The sequence below is a fragment of the Neoarius graeffei genome, chromosome 5 (assembly GCF_027579695.1).
Source record: "Neoarius graeffei isolate fNeoGra1 chromosome 5, fNeoGra1.pri, whole genome shotgun sequence".
In the NCBI taxonomy this organism is placed as follows: Eukaryota; Metazoa; Chordata; class Actinopteri; order Siluriformes; family Ariidae; genus Neoarius; species Neoarius graeffei.
The window spans coordinates 54,715,281-54,735,259 of record NC_083573.1 but is presented as its reverse complement, the minus strand read 5'-3'; the positions used below and the strand labels follow the sequence as shown (position 1 = coordinate 54,735,259).

The 19,979-nt window shown below is 45.0% G+C and overlaps 1 protein-coding gene across 4 annotated transcripts in view; it reads right to left on the bottom strand.

Annotated features, from left to right (window-relative positions):
* The window catches only part of ccka (cholecystokinin a), a 47,578-nt gene extending 28,378 nt beyond the window's left edge, over positions 1-19,200 (bottom strand). For 2 of the 4 annotated variants that reach the window (XM_060922063.1, XM_060922062.1), the window contains exons 1-3: positions 13,981-14,575; positions 1,654-1,726; positions 985-1,028 (exon numbers count right to left, since the gene is read on the bottom strand). In XM_060922063.1, coding sequence (XP_060778046.1) covers positions 985-1,028; positions 1,654-1,695 — 86 coding nt within the window. In that variant the 5' untranslated portion in view covers positions 1,696-1,726; positions 13,981-14,575. Of the gene's footprint in view, positions 1-984; positions 1,727-13,980; positions 14,576-17,802 lie in introns of those variants that run through there. The other 2 variants (XR_009654739.1, XM_060922064.1) reach the window with 2 other exon arrangements.
* Positions 19,201-19,979: the final 779 nt, after the last annotated feature.

Genomic DNA, 19,979 nt, shown 5'->3' with positions numbered 1-19,979 from the left:
CAGAGTACAGGGGGCTGAATACTAATGCACACCACATTTTTCAGATTTTTATTTGTTTAAAATTTTGAAGACTATTTATCACTTTCGTTTCACTTCATAATTATGTGCTACTCTGTATTGGTCTATCACAAAATCTCAATAAAAAAAACTTTTAAGTTTGTGGTTGTAAGGTGGAAAAATGTGAAAAAGTTCAAGGGGTATGAATAATTTTTCAAGGCACTGTATCCTCTGGTGATCTAGTAACATTTATGGTAATCTTTTGTCATGGCTTTAGTGGGAATCAGAGTCATCAGATTTACATGTTATGACCAGCCATGACATTGCTGGTGGTGACGTAAATAATAATGTAGTGATATTGCGACAGTACTATTCATACTACCTCAATATAAAGCAAGCAGTGGCAAACTCAAAACAACAAACAAAGAAAACATTGGCAGATATAAGCCAAAAATTTTATAAATAGCCTTTGTTTAAACAAACCAAATATTCAGAAACAGGAAGTGAACTCTTTCAACAGAGATGTGATGCAGCTCAACTTGTGCCAAGCTGCTAACTAGCTAATGTCTGAGCTTGGGGTTTTCACAATAATCAACTTGCCTCCTCATGAATTATACATCATATCTCATCTCGCATGTTTTACATGTCTTGCAGGTTCATGCTCTGTAGCATTCTGTTAAATACAGTCAGGCAGGAATACACAATGTATTTTTCCATTATGGAAGACTGAGTGGGGATGAAAATTTATTATCTATCTTGTGTTGTTTTTATCTTGTACAATAAGGGATTTCTTATGTGAAACGGGTTTTTGGGACATTGGGAAAATCTGCTAATGGCCACCAGAGTGGTGTTCATGCCTTCTGAAGGAGGTAAATCAGTGATAAAATTAATAACAATGTGGGACCGAGGGCATTGAGGAAAGGGAAGTGGATGTAACTCATCTATGGGAGGTGTTCTTGGGCTTGGACAAGACTTAGCAAGACTTACTGAGATGTTGGATTCTTGGATCCTGGCCAATCAGAGATAGTGATCTGGTAACAGGAGAAAAGCAACAGCTATAAAGCATGGCGAGGTGTCAGGTGTCTTGCTGATTTCAAGTCGATGATCAGTGTACACTATAAACAGATATTCCACACCCTCTGAAGATATACAGTACCACTCCTCCAACTCCAGTTTGAAGGCCAACAGTTCCAGGTTACTCATGTTACAGTTTAGCTCAATGAGCATGAGCTTCTTCAAAATAATGCAATGGGATGTATTTTCACTGGAGACCTTTGAATTTGGCACAGGACAGTCCCAAGCCTTTCTTCTGAGGAATTAACTTCCACAATGAAGGCAAGTTGTTGAACAAAAAAAGTGAAGAAAACTCACTTCATCTATTTTATCTTTTTGGAGTTTAAGTTTACTTCCTTCTTTCTTCCTGTAGCCGGGTCCCAGGGGAATTCAATAAATGTTTTCTCCATTACACTCTTCCAGTACTTCCAATTTGGGAGGAGTAGAACCTTCCTTGGTGTGAATGTTACCTGCAGCCATGTGGTTTTTTTTTTTCAAACCACTATACAGATGTTTGAATGGTACATCATATAGCAAAGGAAATATCTGCCAAAGGAAGTCTGTTGTCCATCTTTCCCCATGAGAATGAGATCAAATGTGTACCTTAAAGCTAGTAGACTCTTCTACACTGCCTGAGTGGGCCATCAGGAAGCAGAAAGCCCCAAGTTAAGGAAATCTGTTAGAAATACAAACACAAACTCAGTATAATTGCATTATTTCTTGGTTGCTTGCATAGTGCTTATAGAAGTAGGAAGAATGAGTTCTCTAACAATATTAAGAATACAGCAGTCCACAGGCAAGACAGGAAGCAGATGCAACAGAGTGCAACAATTGAGATGTTAATGATGGAGGAGTATTGATTTATCAGCGAAACCACAGCTACTCCATCATATCTCTAATCTGTACACTATGGTAAGCTGAGTTAATGATGGTTAGGGCCTTTTGTACAGCATTATGCCAGGATTTAGCTTCAAGTAAAAGGGAGGAGGGTTTTTTTTTCTACTGAAATGCATTGTTTTCTGTCAAGAGTTACCTCACAGAAGCCATTTCCAACCCTTGGTGATGGTGTAAAGATGATCAGCTCCTCTTCCAACACTGTCTATACCTGCGTCTGCCACAGTATGGCATTTCAGAAGCTAGCAAATTCATGATAATTTACGATATGGCATAAAATCTGTGCAAGGACAAGTTATTTCTTCTTGATGCAGTTATGCTACTGAGCATAATTGCATCAAGAAGATTCTACATTATTCTACACTATTTAATTAACAAAAATAAACAGATTAAAATTATGCATTTGTATCTATTATATCTAAATATTGTTTACTCACAAATCACGTATCATTCATATACAGTAGTTTTAATTGTTTTCAAATTATGAGGTCATTACTCATTCTCTTGTGTCTGTTTCTATATAAAACACATGCAGGCACACACACACTACAACAGTCTTCAGTATTTTTTTCCCACCTAAATTATACCTTATTTGGTATGGACATAACCAACAGACTTTCTCACAGCAATGTTCTGTATTTCAGTCTTTCAATCTATATTTCAAACTTTGGCTGAGGCTCTAGAGGACTTTTTTTTGTACAGCTTCACCTACCTCTTCCCTACCTAATTTAGAAATTCACAACAGTTTGACACTTCCCACAGAGCTTTTCCCCAGACGTGCCTGCTTTCGCAGAGCTTTCTCACCATCTATCAGACCCAAAACACACAAAATATCTCTGCCATATTTTATTTTTCTTCAAAGCAACCAAAAGACAAAACCACATCAAGACTCAATGTCATAAACTGCAGATGGGAGGACAGGTGTGCAGGTTTATGTTTTAAGAGTTGGGAGGAAGGACAGAAACCAACTGAGATTAAATAGGTAGAGGATAATACAAAGGAAGTTTGAAACAACTGAAAGTCTGGGCTATTCAAGTGTGTGTGTGTGTGTGTGTGTAAGTAATTGTAAATAGGTGAATCTAATCAGAAGTCTTGTGATTGAGAACAGGGATAGACTGGTTGTGCCGTTGATGTGACACTGCTCCATTCTGTGAAGAGCTTTAATGAGGTATTTATGTGCTTGTATAAGTAGAGAATAATTTCTATGTCAGAATGCATCTCATCTCATCTCATTATCTCTAGCCGCTTTATCCTTCTACAGGGTCGCAGGCACGCTGGAGCCTATCCCAGCTGACTACGGGCGAAAGGCGGAGTACACCCTGGACAAGTTGCCAGGTCATCACAGGGCTGACACATAGACACAGACAACCATTCACACCTATGGTCAATTTAGAGTCACCAGTTAACCTAACCTGCATGTCTTTGGACTGTGGGGGAAACCGGAGCACCCGGAGGAAACCCACGCGGACACGGGGAGAACATGCAAACTCCGCACAGAAAGGCCCTTGCTGGCCCCGGGGCTCGAACCCAGGACCTTCTTGCTGTGAGGCGACAGTGCTAACCACTACACCACCATGCCGCCGTCAGAATGCATTTATTTGTTAAATTTACCAAGCCGAATAAGACTTTACTAAATCTGCAAAGAAGTCTGCATGAGAGAACACAACATACATACAGCATCATACAGCAAACCTTGCATACTTGTGATCATGTTTCCATGACATGTGAATATGCAAAAAAAAAGTGTTTGAACCAGTGATGTGTTGAACTGCAGGGAATAGGTTTGTTACATATTGTGAATAAATAAATAAGAATTTCAGGTCATTTTCAGACTTGGTGATTTTGAACTTAAAAAGATTCTTCAAATTTGCCACAGGGAAAGTTCTCCATATCACACATTCACATCACATTATCTCTAGCCGCTTTATCCTTCTACAGGGTCGCAGGCAAGCTGGAGCCTATCCCAGCTGACTACGGGCGAAAGGCGGGGTACACCCTGGACAAGTCGCCAGGTCATCACAGGGCTGACACATAGACACAGACAACCACTCACACTCACATTCACACCTACGGTCAATTTAGAGTCACCAGTTAACCTAACCTGCATGTCTTTGGACTGTGGGGGAAACCGGAGCACCCGGAGGAAACCCACGCGGACACGGGGAGAACATGCAAACTCCACACAGAAAGGCCCTCGCCGGCCCCGGGGCTCGAACCCAGGACCTTCTTGCTGTGAGGCGACAGCGCTAACCACTACACCACCGTGCCGCCCAAGTTCTCCATATTTATACTCATATTCATTTAATTCACAATATTAAAATTATCCGTGTGTAGTTCATGCCTCTGAGGTTGCCAGGTACAATTATGTGCAAAATAATAGCAGTCTAACATCACTAATGTGTTTAATTACTGATTTTGGCAGAAAAGATAATACAACATGGGAAAAAAATAGGTATAGCCGAGTAATGGGCAACCAACAGAATCAACAGTCATGATATGCACTCTGCTAATTGGGTGTAATTGACTCATTTAATGAAAGGGGTATGCTCAAATTAATAGCAGTGTGGCGTTCGATTAGTGAGGTCATTCATTCTGTGAAGAAACAGGTGTCAATTATGGCCCTTATTTAAAGAATGAGGGCAGCAAATGTTGTACCTGCTGGTTTTAGCCCTTGCTCAGTGAGTAAAATGGGTCATTCCGGACATTGTACCGAAGGAGAAAGAACTTTGATCAAGAAGTTGACTGGAGAGGGGAAAACATATAAAGAAGTGCAGAAAATAATTGGCTGCTCAGCTAAAATGATCTCAAATGCTTTAAAATGGCAAACAAAACCCGAAACACGTGGTAGCAAAAGAAATACTACCATCCGCATAGATCATAGAATAACAAGAATGGCAAAGAAGCATCCAGTGATCAGCTCCAGGGAAATCAAAGATCTTCAGTTACCTGTGAGTACTGCAACAACCAGAAGATGCCTATGTGAAGCCAAACTATTTGCAAGAAACCCTCGTAAAGTACCATTGCTGAAAAAAAGACGTGTTGAAAAGGTTATAGTTTGCCAAAGAACACATTGACTGGCCTAAAGAGAAGTGGCGCAACATTCTATGGACAGATGAGATCAAGATTGTTCTTACTGGGTCTACAGGCCACAGACAGTTTGTGAGACGACCCATAAACACTGAATTCAAGCCACAGTACACTGTGAAGACTGTAAAACATGGAGGTGCAAGCATAATGGTTTGGGGATGTTTCTCATACTTTGGAGTCGGACCCATTTATCGCATACCAGGCACCATGGACCAGTTTGAATATATCAAAATACTGGAAGAGGTCATGTTACCTTATGCTGAAGAAGAAATGCCCTTGAAATGGGTGTTTCAGCAGGACAACGACCCCAAACACACCAGCAAACAGGCAACATCCTGGTTCCAGACCAACAAGATTGATGTTATGAAGTGGCCAGCTCAATCGCCAGACCTCAATCCGATTGAGAATTTGTGTAGTGACATCAAAAATGCTGTTTTTGATGCAAAACCCAAGAATGCAGAAGAACTGTGGGATGTAGTCCAGTCAGCTTGGGCTGGAATATCTCTTCGCAGGTGTCAGATGTTAGTTGACTCCATGCCACACAGATGTAAAGCAGTTATCAGAAATAAAGGTTATACAACTAAATATTAGTTCAGTGATTAACAGAAAAGCTAAATCTGTAAACAAATTTCAGTTTATACTGTAAATATTCGAGTTTGTAAATGAAAATGCAGACACTGCTATTTTTTTGAACAGCCTATTATTCTTTTTTTCTTCATTTTCAGTTTAAAATTGATATTTTGTTCATGCTTTCATTTGGAATTGAATATGCAGTGTTCCCAGTGCCTTTGTGTATATGGAAATAAATGCTATTATTTTTTTCGCGGTCCGGTTTCCATCAAATCCCGCTCTCTGATTGGCTGGCGAGCGGGTCCGTATCCGACAGTATGGACCCCAATTACAGACCCCGGTTACGGACCTCTGGTGACTCGCTTGTTCACAACAACAAACATAGTAGCAATTTTTGTCAACATTTATTTTCACATTTCTCAGGAGAATAGCATTAATTTTACAGCATAGATAGCGATAACGACAGTGTTCACAGCGAAAGCGAGTTTTACGATCCTGAGGAAGACGAAATAAAAGAAAACATTGCAGGAGAAAGCTAAAAACCTGTAACTTGCTAACGGCGAGTAAAAACATGGCTGAATCCTGAATGACTCAATTTTGTATAAATAGGGGACTACATAGGCAGCAAAATGTCTTTTTTTTCCTGCCATGGAAGTGCACTTGTATAAGAGAAAGAAGCAATTTGCATTACAGCCGTGAATGAGAATTCAAAATGGTGGCTCGCCTCGGCTCAGCTCGGTTTTCTCTTTCGGGCGCTCTCGTTTTCTGTTAGAATTTGATAAAGAAAAAAATAAATATATTATTTACCAGCTTAATATCGGTCCGTATGGTGAAATACCGTGACCTCGGCCTTGAATACTGACCTCAGCCCAGAGGGCCTCGCTCAGTACTTTCAAGACCTCGGTCATGGTATTTCACGATACGGACCTCCCAGCTGGTAAATAACATATATTTATGAGGATTGATCTTTTTCTCAGTTGTTTTAAACACACTGCTATTATTTTGCACATAAGTGTATTTCTTGAGTATAGTTTTCCAAGGTTGTATACGGATGAAGTTGAGTACATGTTTTCTACCTGTAAACGGCAATACACTACAAATAAGTGACAATTCTAAAATAAACAAAAATGAGAAGCAAGACTAAAAGCATGATATTTAAATGAGTAAATGGCAAGCATCAAAATGCACATCTAATCTGAGTCTAGTATATTGCCAGTAAATTGCTGTATAAATAGTCCTAGACATAATTATCACAAACACTTCAATGTTTGTCTTAAATTAACTTCCACCCTCATTATTCAGCAGCTTATAAAATAGCACTTGACCCAGCATGTCAAGTCTAGTAGTGCTGGACATAATACTGCTCTTCATTCAAGTCGATATCATGCAAGAAAGATTTACATGTAGTGTCATTATCTCTGTGAAGTGGCAGATAGACAGGTAGAGGACAGATGGTGTCAGTTAGTCTTGTGTGACCTAGTGAATAGATTAGACCCCATTATTGTGTTTCATACCGTGTTTTGTCTCATCTCATCTCATTATCTCTAGCTGCTTTATCCTGTTCTACAGGGTCGCAGGCAAGCTGGAGCCTATCCCAGCTGACTACGGGCGTAAGGCAGGGTACACCCTGGACAAGTCACCAGGTCATCACAGGGCTGACACATACAGTGGTGCTTGAAAGTTTGTGAACCCTTTAGAATTTTCTATATTTCTGCATAAATAGGACCTAAAACGTCATCAGATTTTCACACAAGTCCTAAAAGTAGATAAAGAGAACCCAGTTAAACAAATGAGACAAAAATATTATACTTGGTCATTTATTTATTGAGGAAAATGATCCAATATTACATATTTGTGAGTGGCAAAAGTATGTGAACCTTTGCTTTCAGTATCTGGTGTGACCCCCTTGTGGAGCAATAACTGCAACTAAACGCTTCCGGTAACTGTTGATCAGTCCTGCACACCAGCTTGGAGGAATTTTAGCCCATTCCTCCGTACAGAACAGCTTCAACTCTGGGATGTTGGTGGGTTTCCTCACATGAACTGCTCACTTCAGGTCCTTCCACAACATTTCGATTGGATTAAGGTCAGGACTTTGACTTGGCTATTCCAAAACATTAACTTTATTCTTCTTTAACCATTCTTTGGTAGAACGACTTGTGTGCTTAGGGTCGTTGTCTTGCTGCATGACCCACCTTGTCTTGAGATTCAGTTCATGTACAGATGTCCTGACATTTTCCTTTAGAATTTGCTGGTATAATTCAGAATTCATTGTTCCATCAATGATGGCAAGCCGTCCTGGCCCAGATGCAGCAAAACAGGCCCAAACCATGATACTACCACCACCATGTTTCACAGATGGGATAGGGTTCTTATGCTGGAATGCAGTGTTTTCCTTTCTCCAAACATAATGCTTCTCATTTAAACCAAAAAGTTCTATTTTGGTCTCATCCGTCCACAAAACATTTTTCCAATAGCCTTCTGGCTTGTCCAGGTGAGTTTTAGCAAACTGCAGATGAGCAGCAATGTTCTTTTTGGAGAGCAGTGGCTTTCTCCTTGCAACCCTGCCATGCACACCATTGTTGTTCAGTGTTCTCCTGATGGTGGACTCATGAACATTAACATTAGCCAATGTGAGAGAGGCCTTCAGTTGCTTAGAAGTTGCACTGGGGTCCTTTGCAACTTTGCCAACTATTGCATGCCTTGCTCTTGGAATGATCTTTGTTGGTCGACCACTCCTGGGGAGGGTAATGATGGTCTTGAATTTCCTCCATTTGTACACAATCTGTCTGACTGTGGATTGGTGGAGTCCAAACTCTTTAGAGATGGTTTTGTAACCTTTTCCAGCCTGATGAGCATCAACAACGCTTTTTCTGAGGTCCTCAGAAATCTCCTTTGTTCGTGCCATGATACACTTCCACAAACATGTGTTGTGAAGATCAGACTATGATAGATCCCTGTTGTTTAAATAAAACAGGGTGCCCACTCACACCTGATTGTCATCCCATTGATTGAAAACACCTGACTCTAATTTCACCTTCAAATTAACTGCTAATCCTAGAGGTTCACATACTTTTGCCACTCACAGATATGTAATATTGGATCATTTTCGTCAATAAATAAATGACCAAGTATAATATTTTTGTCTCATTTGTTTAACTGGGTTATCTTTATCTACTTTTAGGACTTGTGTGAAAATCTGATGATGTTTGAGGTCATATTTATACAGAAATATAGAAAATTCTAAAGGGTTCACAAACTTTCAAGCACCACTGTAGACACAGACAACCATTCACACTCACATTCACACCTACGGTCAATTTAGAGTCACCAGTTAACCTAACCTGCATGTCTTTGGACTGTGGGGGAAACCGGAGCACCCGGAGGAAACCCACGCGGACACAGGGAGAACATGGAAACTCCGCACAGAAAGGCCCTCGCCGGCCACAGGGCTCGAACCCGGACCTTCTTGCTGTGAGCCGACAGCGCTAACCACTACACCACCGTGTTTTGTATATACTGCAAATATCTATATCATACCACTGCACTATTGTTCATTCATATTGCACATTTGTACATACTGTAAATATCTATCATATCATTATACCATTCCATACCCTGTAATTCCTGTACATTTATATTTGTATATTACACTTATGTTATTTACTGCTATGCACTTCTGGTTAGATGCAATCTGCATTTCGTTGCCTTGTACAGTACCTGTGACATGTGCAATGACAAAGTTGAATCTAATCTAATTATTGGAAAGAAGCTGTTAAGTTGCTGTGTGTTACTTGTTCTGAGTGAATAGTATCTTTTTCTTAAAGGGAAGTTGTGGAATGCCTGTGTCAGTGTTTGAGATCAGTTAGAATTTTTCTAGCATTCTTCCTTGTCCTTCTAATTCTCTGATGGAATGGAGAGTTGCTTTTACCAGTTCAGCCTCTTCAAATGCACATAATGGACAAAAGTTTGACTTTTTCCCAGGTGGGTGCTGAACTGAGACACACACTGATGGATAATCGTCTTCAATGGTGGATCAATAGTAATGGCGCAAGACCTATAATCTCTGAGAGGTATCTTGATAATGGTGATGATTTGGCTCTGCAATTTGAGATTTACTTAAAAAAGGGGTATGGGTAAAAAAAAAAGAGGGCCTATGATGGCTTAGTTATGTGACACAAATTCACTTTGTTTAGTCAGTAATACAAAGTATGTCTTGCACACAGAAATGCTAGGTTTATGGTACCGTACGTTCAGACCAAACATGGCGAAAGCGTCAATACTCGCTGTTGAAGCTTGTGGATGCACCGTGACATAGATGAAATAGAATACAAGTTCGCTCAGAATGTTTCATTTTTCAAGCTTTATTTAAAGGGCCTGCAAAGCAAACAGGCATCAACTGGTATCTTTGTGCCGACTAATCAGTTAACCTCATGAAATTTAAATGTGAAGGTAAGAAATTGATCGATGAAGGAAAATAATGAATGGTTACTTTTATTTATGAAAAATGAATTGTTATTACATGTTTGATAAGAAAATAAACTAACAATATAAACTAATTAAAAGCCATTTGTATCGTGTGACTTTTAGGTTGAGGAGAGACTGCCAAGAGACGCTGGCTCACATAGAAATGAATGACTTTCAGTTGTTTTGACGCTTTTGCTACATTTGGTGTGAACGTACCATAAGACTAACCAAAACTGATCGCACCAAGAATGCCAGTCAAATTTACTGTTTTGAATGTATTGGAGCTGGCACCATCTGACAATCAGAGGCCTGTCTCAAGATGGAAAATGCAACAAAAAAGTTTTTTTTATTATTATTAAAGTAGTAGTAGTATTGGCAGCACAGTGGTGTAGTGGTTAGCACTATCGCCTCACAGCAAGAAGGTCCTGGGTTCGAGCCCAGCGGCCGGCGAGGGCTTTTCTGTATGGAGTTTGCATGCTCTCCCAGTGTCTGCGTGGGTTTCCTCTGGGTGCTCCGGTTTCCCCCACAGTCCAAAGACATGCAGGTTAGGCTAATTGGTGGCTCTAAATTGACTGTAGGTGTGAATGTGAGTGTGAATGGTTGTTTGTCTCTGTGTCAGCCCTGTGATGACCTGGCGACTTGTCCAGGGTGTACCCCGCCTCCTCACCCATAGTCAGCTGGGATAGGCTCCAGCTTGCCTGCAACCCTGTAGAACAGGATAAAGCGGCTACAGATAATGGATGGATGGATGCAGGCACGTGCACACATAGGGCTTTAGGGGTGCTTGAGCCCCTGCCCTTTTTGCCTCGAATTAAATGTTGCCCTTTTAAAATAATAATAATAATAATCCTAATAATAAATAATACAATCCTGTTAGAAGTTTAAAACAACGGCGGTACAAAAACTCCACGGCAATCTACCAATTTTCTTGTAATACGGGGTGGCTGTGTGCGTTGAGCTGCCGCTTCTCTGTCCATTGCTGCTCCGCTCGAGTGTGGCCAGAGAGAGGGGGCGCGCGGATGGGGGTGAGAGGGAAGAAGCCGCTGCGCTGCCACAATGATAACAGAGGAGACGTGACAGTGAGGCAGCTTGAACATGTGAGTTATGGTCTAACAGTTAGCCCTTTCAAACTGTATGTACATGACATTTGGGCATTTGTAGGGCTACTGACATTTGTGCGAGTAATTTAAGTCTCTGTAGTTTAATAATCTGCTTGTTAACTGACATGACCTGACCTGTTACTGTTCACAATCGATTGCCTCGGCCGTGCTCTGGTCTACATGCAAGTATCATATATCGTCGGGAAGCTTACATTCTCCTCTTGTATATACTGTATAACTAGTCGTTGACCTCTTCCACAACGTGCTCAAATCAAATGTGGGTTATGTTTCAGAAAAAAACAAAAACAAAAGCTTGTGAAAAATGTACTCAGAAGCCTATGCAAAGAAGAGAGGCTCTCTGATCTCCTCCTCTCGATTGAAAAAGACATACCCATAAATCACAATGAGGTCATTAATACCTACAGGGACATGGCCCCCAGAAGGTTACTGCTTTAAGGCCCCTGGAATGTTAGGCTTCTACCTTATGAGAGGAAGGACTGATTTTTATCATTTTGTCCATTAGGCTATTTACTTATTTGTTCAAAGTTCAGGTTTCACTGTTCAATGTTAAATCTTTAACAATAAAAAAGCCTAATAATGCACCAGTGTTTTATTGCTTTGCATGTCTTCCAAGTCTATGATAATATGAGTGACAATTTTGCTGACACAAAAGGAATGGCAATTGCATATCACTTTCACCAACACAGGACACATAACTAAGTACTTACCTTCCTATTGGTACGTTAATTTTAATTCTACATTTCCATATTTTGGAAAGGACCGGGGAAAAAAAATCATGCACTTGCTGCCCTTTTTCTGACTTTGAGCCCCTGCCCCTCTATAATCCTGTGCACGTCCCTGGATGGATGGATGGATGGATGGATAGTAGTAGTATCACTGTATGACTGCTTGCAATGTTTTCTTCAGCATCAGTGAAAAAGAAATGTACCGTAACTCTAGAGAAAATGAGCTGAATTGAAGAAATACTAAAGCACAAGTACATGGAATAAAAGGATATAAGTCAGTATGAAAGAAAGAAAGAAAGAAAGAAAGAAAGAAAGAAAGAAAGAAAGAAAGCACAACTTTATTCATCACACACTTGTGAAATTATGAGTCAATATATAGTAAGCTAGACGATGGGAATGATCAACCAACATGTCCATGGCTGCCACATAATGGTTCTGTTCTGAGGAGGTATATCAAGTTATGAAGGAAGAACAACCACAAAAGAGCAATAAAAAGAAAATGCCTGCGCAAAACCTACCAAGGACTTAATGGCTTGCCTCGAGGCTCTGTCTATCCTGTGCCACTGTAGCAAAGCAGGCTACATTTCATTGCATCTGCAGTGTAGCATAGTGGTACTTTTTAAAGTGCCATGATATAGCGTAACAAATAGTTCATAGGAAATTGCCCCCTCTCCAAAAAAACCCCCCAAAACTAAACAAAACAAAAACCCTCTATCACTATAGTATTCCGATCAATAGACTTTCATCACCTTTCTTCGGCTAATTTTCCACTTCTGTTGTTTCACAGTTTTACAGTTTTTCTCATTTGGTTTAACTGGCCTCTAGCAAACCTCTCGGTTTGCAGAGTTACTAGAAATATAATCTGCTATGCTGTGGGCACAGAAAGTTTAATCACTTGCTTTAACACCTTTAACACCTTCTTCAGGTTCACCCTGTCTGTGAGGGGAGGAATGGATCTGATCTGACCTATACTGTGTTCTTGCGTTTAATAAAAGGGTTTAAGAACTGCTGGCTATAAATGTGCACTGGAGAAAAAGCTAGGCCTGAGACCAAACCTCGGCACACTGAAGGAGACTTTTAGTTTTAGTAATAACGAGGAAACATTTCAGCATAGCAGATGCATATAAAAATGATAAATTATTGATAATAGGCCTATCTCACAAAAGAAACAGTGCATAATTATGTTGATAATTGGATCAATTTAATAGGAAACAATTAAAATCTGAGTTTTTATCTAAGCAGACTAGTTTTCAGCATTGACTGTACACAACAACAGTGATCCCAGGACGTGTTATGCAACCACAATATCAACAGGTATCTGATCAGTTTTTAGCTGGAGGATTGTTCATCCACTCATCACTTTGTCAAAAACATGTTGAAGGCTCTCCCCCGCACAATGTGGGCAAACCCTTGTTTATGAATCATCTATCATTTATACACAAGTGGTCACTATATTGCAGGTGCTGAGTGGTAATGAATTGTTGTTAAGTTTGTAGTGAGCTGCTCGTATACCCTTCACATTCACAAGCACGACAGGCAGTGAAGTAGACATTTCTTACTGTGAGACATTGTATCAAACACAATGCAGGTTAAAGTGTTAGTTAGAAATACGTGAATGGGAAGAAGATACCTATAGAGATATATTTAGTTATTTTTTTCGCGCTCCGGTTTCCATCAAATCGTACACTCCTGATTGGCTCGCGAGCGGTCCGGAATCCTACGATACGGACCTTTGGCAACTCACTCGTTCACAACAACAACAAACATAGTAGCAATTTTTTGTCAACATTTATTTTCGCATTTCTCAGTAGAATAGCATTAATTTTACAGCATGGATAGCGATAACGACTGTTCACAGCGAAAGCGAGTTTTACTACCCTGATGAAGACGAAATAAAAGAAAACATTTCAGGAGAAAGGCGAAAACCTGTAACTGTTGCTAATGGCAAGCAAATCCAGCAGTTTATTGAGGAGCAAAGGGCAGAAAATATAACAAAAAAGATGACCTCAATGTCTTTGGGAAGTTCTGTCAAAACCTAAATGAAGGTCAAAAGGTGGAAGACATACCTGGCGAAGAACTAAACATGTTGCTGTGCAACTTTTTCATGTCCACAACAAAGAAAAATGGCGATGTGTACGAGCCGTCCTCGATCACGTCTTTCCAGAGAAGTATCGAGCGCTATCTGAATCAGTCCGGCTTGAAACTAAATATCTTCATGGACCCTGAGTTCAACAAGTCAAGAGAAGTCCTTGTGGCCCGTAAACGGCAGTTGGTCGAGGTTCTTGCGAAGGGAAACTGTCCACAAGCAGCCAGGGCGTGTTTTTGACGAGCTTGTAGTAGGTTTGTTCTAAATATGGTGTAAATGTTCGCTGGATGTGGGTGGAGCACAGAGGACGGCAGGACAAAGACTGAGTTCGCAAAACAGTTTTATTCTCACTTTTCAGCGGAAGCGGTTTTCTCTCTCAGACACACACACACACACACACACATTCCGGTGCTCGGGTTGTAGAGCTCCTCTGCTCTCGCTCTCCCTCCTTAAATAGCCCGGTTTACTGGGGAGAACACACACAAAACATAGATTAATCACACTCAGGTGAAGCGATTCTGCCACTTACCTTCCCCAACTCCGCCCTCCTGTCACAGACCGGTGCTTGACCACGCCCCCGCTGCCACATACCCCCACCGCCCGACTCAGGCCGGGCGCCCGTCCGGCCCGCAGCCGACTCCCCCCCCCCTTGACGGGAGAGGAAGTCCGCAACGACCATCTGCGCCCCCGGCCTGTGGACCACCTTGAAGTTGAAAGGTTGGAGCGCTAGATACCAACGGGTGATCCGCGCGTTGGCATCCTTCATGCGGTGGAGCCACTGGAGGGGCGCGTGGTCCGAACAGAGGGTGAAAGAGCGCCCCAGCAGGTAGTAACGGAGGGCGAGGACCGCCCACTTGATCGCCAGACACTCTTTTTCGATAGTGCTGTAGCGCCCCTCACGCACCGACAGCTTCCGGCTGACGTATAACACTGGGCGATCCTCTCCCCCCACCTGCTGGGACAAAACGGCCCCCAGCCCTCTGTCCGACGCATCCGTCTGTAACAAAAAAGGGAGAGAGAAGTCAGGGGGGTGTAACAGTGGCCCCCCACACAGTGCAGCCTTTACCTCAGAGAAAGCCCGCTGGCACTGCTCCGTCCACTGGACCGGATCTGGCGCCCCCTTTTTAGTGAGGTCAGTCAGCGGGCTGGTGACGTCCGAATAATTAGGTATAAACCTACGATAATAGCCAGCCAGCCCCAGGAACTGTCTCACCCCCTTTTTGGTCTTGGGCCTCGGGCAGGCCGCAATTGCTGCGGTCTTATTAATTTGGGGACGCACCTGCCCGTTACCCAAGTGGAAGCCCAGATACCGTACTTCCACCCGCCCAATCGCACACTTCTTCGGGTTGGCAGTGAGCCCCGCCCGCCTCAGCGACCTAAGGACGGCCCTCAGGTGTTGCAGGTGCCGCTGCCAGTCATTACTATAAATGATGATGTCATCCAAGTAAGCGGCCGCATAGGTGGCGTGGGGCCGGAGGACCCGGTCCATCAGCCGCTGAAACGTAGCGGGCGCCCCAAACAGCCCAAATGGAAGTGTGACGAACTGGTGTAAGCCGAACGGTGTGGAAAAGGCCGTTTTTTCCCGGGATAATGGAGTCAAGGGGATCTGCCAATATCCCTTCGTCAAATCCAGTGTCGAGTAAAAGCGAGCCGTGCCTAGTCGATCGAGCAGCTCATCAATACGAGGCATTGGGTACGCGTCAAATTTAGACACCGCGTTGACTTTTCTATAGTCCACACAGAACCGGACCGAGCCGTCGGCCTTGGGAACCAAGACCACCGGGCTGCTCCAGTCGCTGTGGGACTCCTCGACAATGCCCATTTCGAGCATGGCCTGAAGTTCTTCCCGAACCACCTTTTTTTTGTGTTCGGGTAATCTATAAGGACGGCTACGCACTACCACCCCCGGGGGCGTCTCTATGTGGTGTTCTATGAGATTGGTGCGACCGGGCAGGGGCGAGAACACATCCGAAAACTCGGCCTGCAACTGGGCGACCTCCGTGAGTTGGGTCGGGGAGAGGTGGTCTCCACAGGGGACCGGAGAGGTGCGAGATGCCAATGACCTTTTTTGGACCTCCGGCCCCAGCTCCGCCTTCTCCGGAACTACCGACACCAACGCCACGGGGACCTCCTCGTTCCAGAGCTTCAGCAGATTGAGGTGGTAGATCTGTAGCGCCCCCTCCCTGTCCGTTCGCCTAACCTCATAGTCGACGTCCCCGACTCGCCGTGTGACCTCGAAGGGCCCTTGCCACTTGGCGATTAATTTGGAGCTCGACGTGGGCAGCAGGACGAGTACCTTATCTCCCGGAGTGAACTCTCTAAGGCGCGTGCCCTTGTTGTACAGGCGGGTTTGCCGTTCCTGGGCCCGCCGCAAATTCTCCTGAGTTAAGTGGGTGAGTGTGTGGAGTTTTGCGCGCAGATCCATAACGTATTGAATTTCATTTTTGCTCTGCGAAGGTCCCTCCTCCCAATTTTCCCGCAGTACATCTAAGATGCCGCGCGGCTTACGCCCATATAATAATTCAAACGGGGAGAACCCCGTGGAGGCTTGGGGGACCTCTCGCACTGCAAACAACAAGGGTTCGAGCCACTTATCCCAGTTACGTGCGTCCTCACTTACGAATTTTTTGATAATATTCTTGAGGGTGCGGTTGAACCGTTCGACTAAACCGTCCGTCTGTGGGTGATACACGCTGGTGCGGATCGGCTTAATACCCAGTAGCCCATACAGTTCGGCCAGTGTTCGTGACATAAACGAGGTGCCTTGATCAGTCAGAATCTCTTTCGGGATTCCGACCCGGGAGATGACGTGGAAGAGGGCCTCTGCAATACTACGTGCGGAGATATTGCGAAGAGGCACCGCTTCCGGGTATCGCGTTGCATAGTCCACCAGAACCAATATAAAGCGGTACCCTCGTGTTGACCGATCTAATGGCCCGACGAGATCCATCCCAATTCTTTCAAACGGGGTCTCGATTAATGGTAGGGGGCGCAAAGGCGCTTTTGGAATGGCCGCGGGATTAACTAACTGGCATTCGCGGCACGCCGTACACCACTTACGGACGTCGCCGCGAATCCCCGGCCAATAGAACCGGGCCATTATCCTGGCGAGTGTTTTATCCTGCCCGAGGTGTCCCGCCATGGGATTAAAGTGAGCCGCCTGGAATACCAATTCCCGGCGGCTCCTTGGAATTAACAACTGGGTGACACGCTCCTTCGTCTGAGTGTCCTGCGTCACTCGGTACAACCTATCCTTTAAAATGGAAAAATAGGGGAAGGTCGGGGTGGCGTTCGGCTGGAGCGTTTGACCATCGATTACTCTCACTTGGTCAAACGCGTGTCGCAGAGTTTCGTCTCGCGATTGTTCCAGTGGGAAATCCGCGAGGGATTCCCCAATAGAAAGAGGAGGGGCCGGGGGCTCCTCACTCTGTCGCGGAGATGACGTAGACGGCTCTGCGACCGCAGCTCCAGCCAAAACGACACCGGGACCCCCACCCGCTAACCGGCAGGACCCACTCTTTACTAGGTGTGCCATCAACCCCCGGAATCCCGGCCAATCAGTCCCCAAGATCAAAGAGTGGGTAAGGCGAGGATTAACCGCCGCCTTTACTATGGATTTGTCCCCTCTGAAATATATGTGGACCGACACCAACGGGTAGCAGTGAACATCCCCGTGCACACACAACACCTTCACCCCTTGTGCTCCCCCCAATGCCTCGTCTTGCACCAGGCTTTGGCGGATCGAGGTCTGGTTGCAACCCGAATCCACCAACGCCTGATATGTCGCCCCTTGTACACTTACCGGTATGCGATATGCTCCGGCCTGATCGAGGGCAGCCTCTGGCGCGTCGGGGATCCGCACCACCGCCCCCACCTCCATCGCGACACACTGTTGCTGCAGGTGGCCCGGTTCCCCGCAGCGCCAGCAAACCGGCCCGGGCCTCCCCTCTGCAGCTGTGGTTTGAGGGTCACTCACCTGAGGGGGGGGAGAGACAGACACAGAAGGGAGAAACGGGAGGGCACCACGGGTGCGGTGGGCCGGCTGGGGTGGAGCCGGCCCCCGCCTCCGTGGTGGGGGAATGGGGCGAGGACGGGACACGGGAGGAGGGGGAAGAGAGAGAGAGAGAGAAGAGGAGAGAGAAGATGACAGCCGTTGTCCTGCCGCCGGGACAGCCGCCAGATGATCCTCCGCCAGTCCTACGGCCTGATCCAGCGACGCCGGGCGGTGGCACTGGACCCACTCCGCGGTTCCGGCGGGTAGGCGGGCGATGAATTGTTCCAGCGCCACCTGGTCGATGATCCCCTCGGCGTCGCGATCTTCGGCCCTCAGCCACCGCCAGCAGGCGTCCCGGAGCTGCTGGCCGAACGCGAATGGGCTGCCGACTTCCTCCATTCGCAGCGCGCGGAAGCGCTGGCGCTGCTGCTCCGGCGTGCGCCCCACGCGCTGGAGGACAGCCCGGCGAAGGTCGGCGTAGGCCAGCCGGTGGTCGGCGGGGAGCTGTAGTGCGGCTAACTGCGCCTCTCCCGTCAGGAGGGGGAGGAGGCGCGCCGCGCGCTGCTCCACCGGCCACCCCGAGGCTTCGGCGACCTGTTCGAACAACGCGATGAATGCCTCGGGGTCGTCCTGCGGGCCCATCTTAGTCAAGGTGATGGGAGACGGGCCCGCGGCCGGTGCGCTGGTGGACCCCGCCGACGCGAGGAGGCGCCGGAACGCCTCTCGGTCTTCCTGTTGAGCCAGCACCAGGGCTTCGAAGCGCTGCTCCTGCTCCTTCCGGAGCGTGACGAGTGCCTGGTGCTGGCTCTGCTGAGCCGTGGCGAGGGCGTGGATCAAGTCCGCGAACGGGGAGGATTCCATGGGGCTGCAGGACAGGTGCTCCACGATCCCGGGTTTCGGCACCACTGTAAATGTTCGCTGGATGTGGGTGGAGCACAGAGGACGGCAGGACAAAGACTGAGTTCGCAAAACAGTTTTATTCTCACTTTTCAGCGGAAGCGGTTTTCTCTCTCAGACACACACACACACACACATTCCGGTGCTCGGGTTGTAGAGCTCCTCTGCTCTCGCTCTCCCTCCTTAAATAGCCCGGTTTACTGGGGAGAACACACACAAAACATAGATTAATCACACTCAGGTGAAGCGATTCTGCCACTTACCTTCCCCAACTCCGCCCTCCTGTCACAGACCGGTGCTTGACCACGCCCCCGCTGCCACATATGGTTTTCCTTTCGGGCGCTCTCATTTTCTGTTAGAATTTGGTAAAGAAAAAAAATATTATTTACCAGCTTAAGGTCGGTCCGTATCATGAAATATCGTGACCGAGGTCTTGAAAATACTGACCTCGGCCTAGAGGCCGCAGCCCAGAGGCCTCGGTCAGTATTTTCAAGACCTCGGTCACGGTATTTCACAATACGGACCTCCCATCTGGTAAATAATATATATTTAGGCACATTTCTTTCTTATATTAATGTCTGTTTCAACAATAAGCAGTGGATTTATCATCTCTGAATAAAGGAAACAGAGAGAACGCATGAGAGAGTGAGTGATTGAGTGAACAATTAAGATGGTAGGCAGGAGAGTAGAAGAGAAGGTGGATTACAGTTCAGTCAGTCATCCACAGTTGCATGGGCCCTGCAGTACACACACACACACACACACACACACACACACACACACAGCCCAGTCACAGGTACGGTATATGGAGCACAGAGTGTGTAATGAAGCACTGGACATCAAAGAGACAGGAAGCAAATTGGCTCCCAAGGGCAATAGAGTGGTGTTTAGAGACACACAAATCATTGTTATAGAGTAATACTGCAAGGAGGAAGATTCTATAAATGTAAGTATGAACAAGAGGGAAGAGTTTCAATATAATAAAGAATTGAATCTTTCAGTGTACTGAGATTTTTTTTAAACAAAAGCTGATTTTTCTTTGTTATTAATAGAGGCTCATGTTAATAGATTTTGGTGGGGCAGGCCAA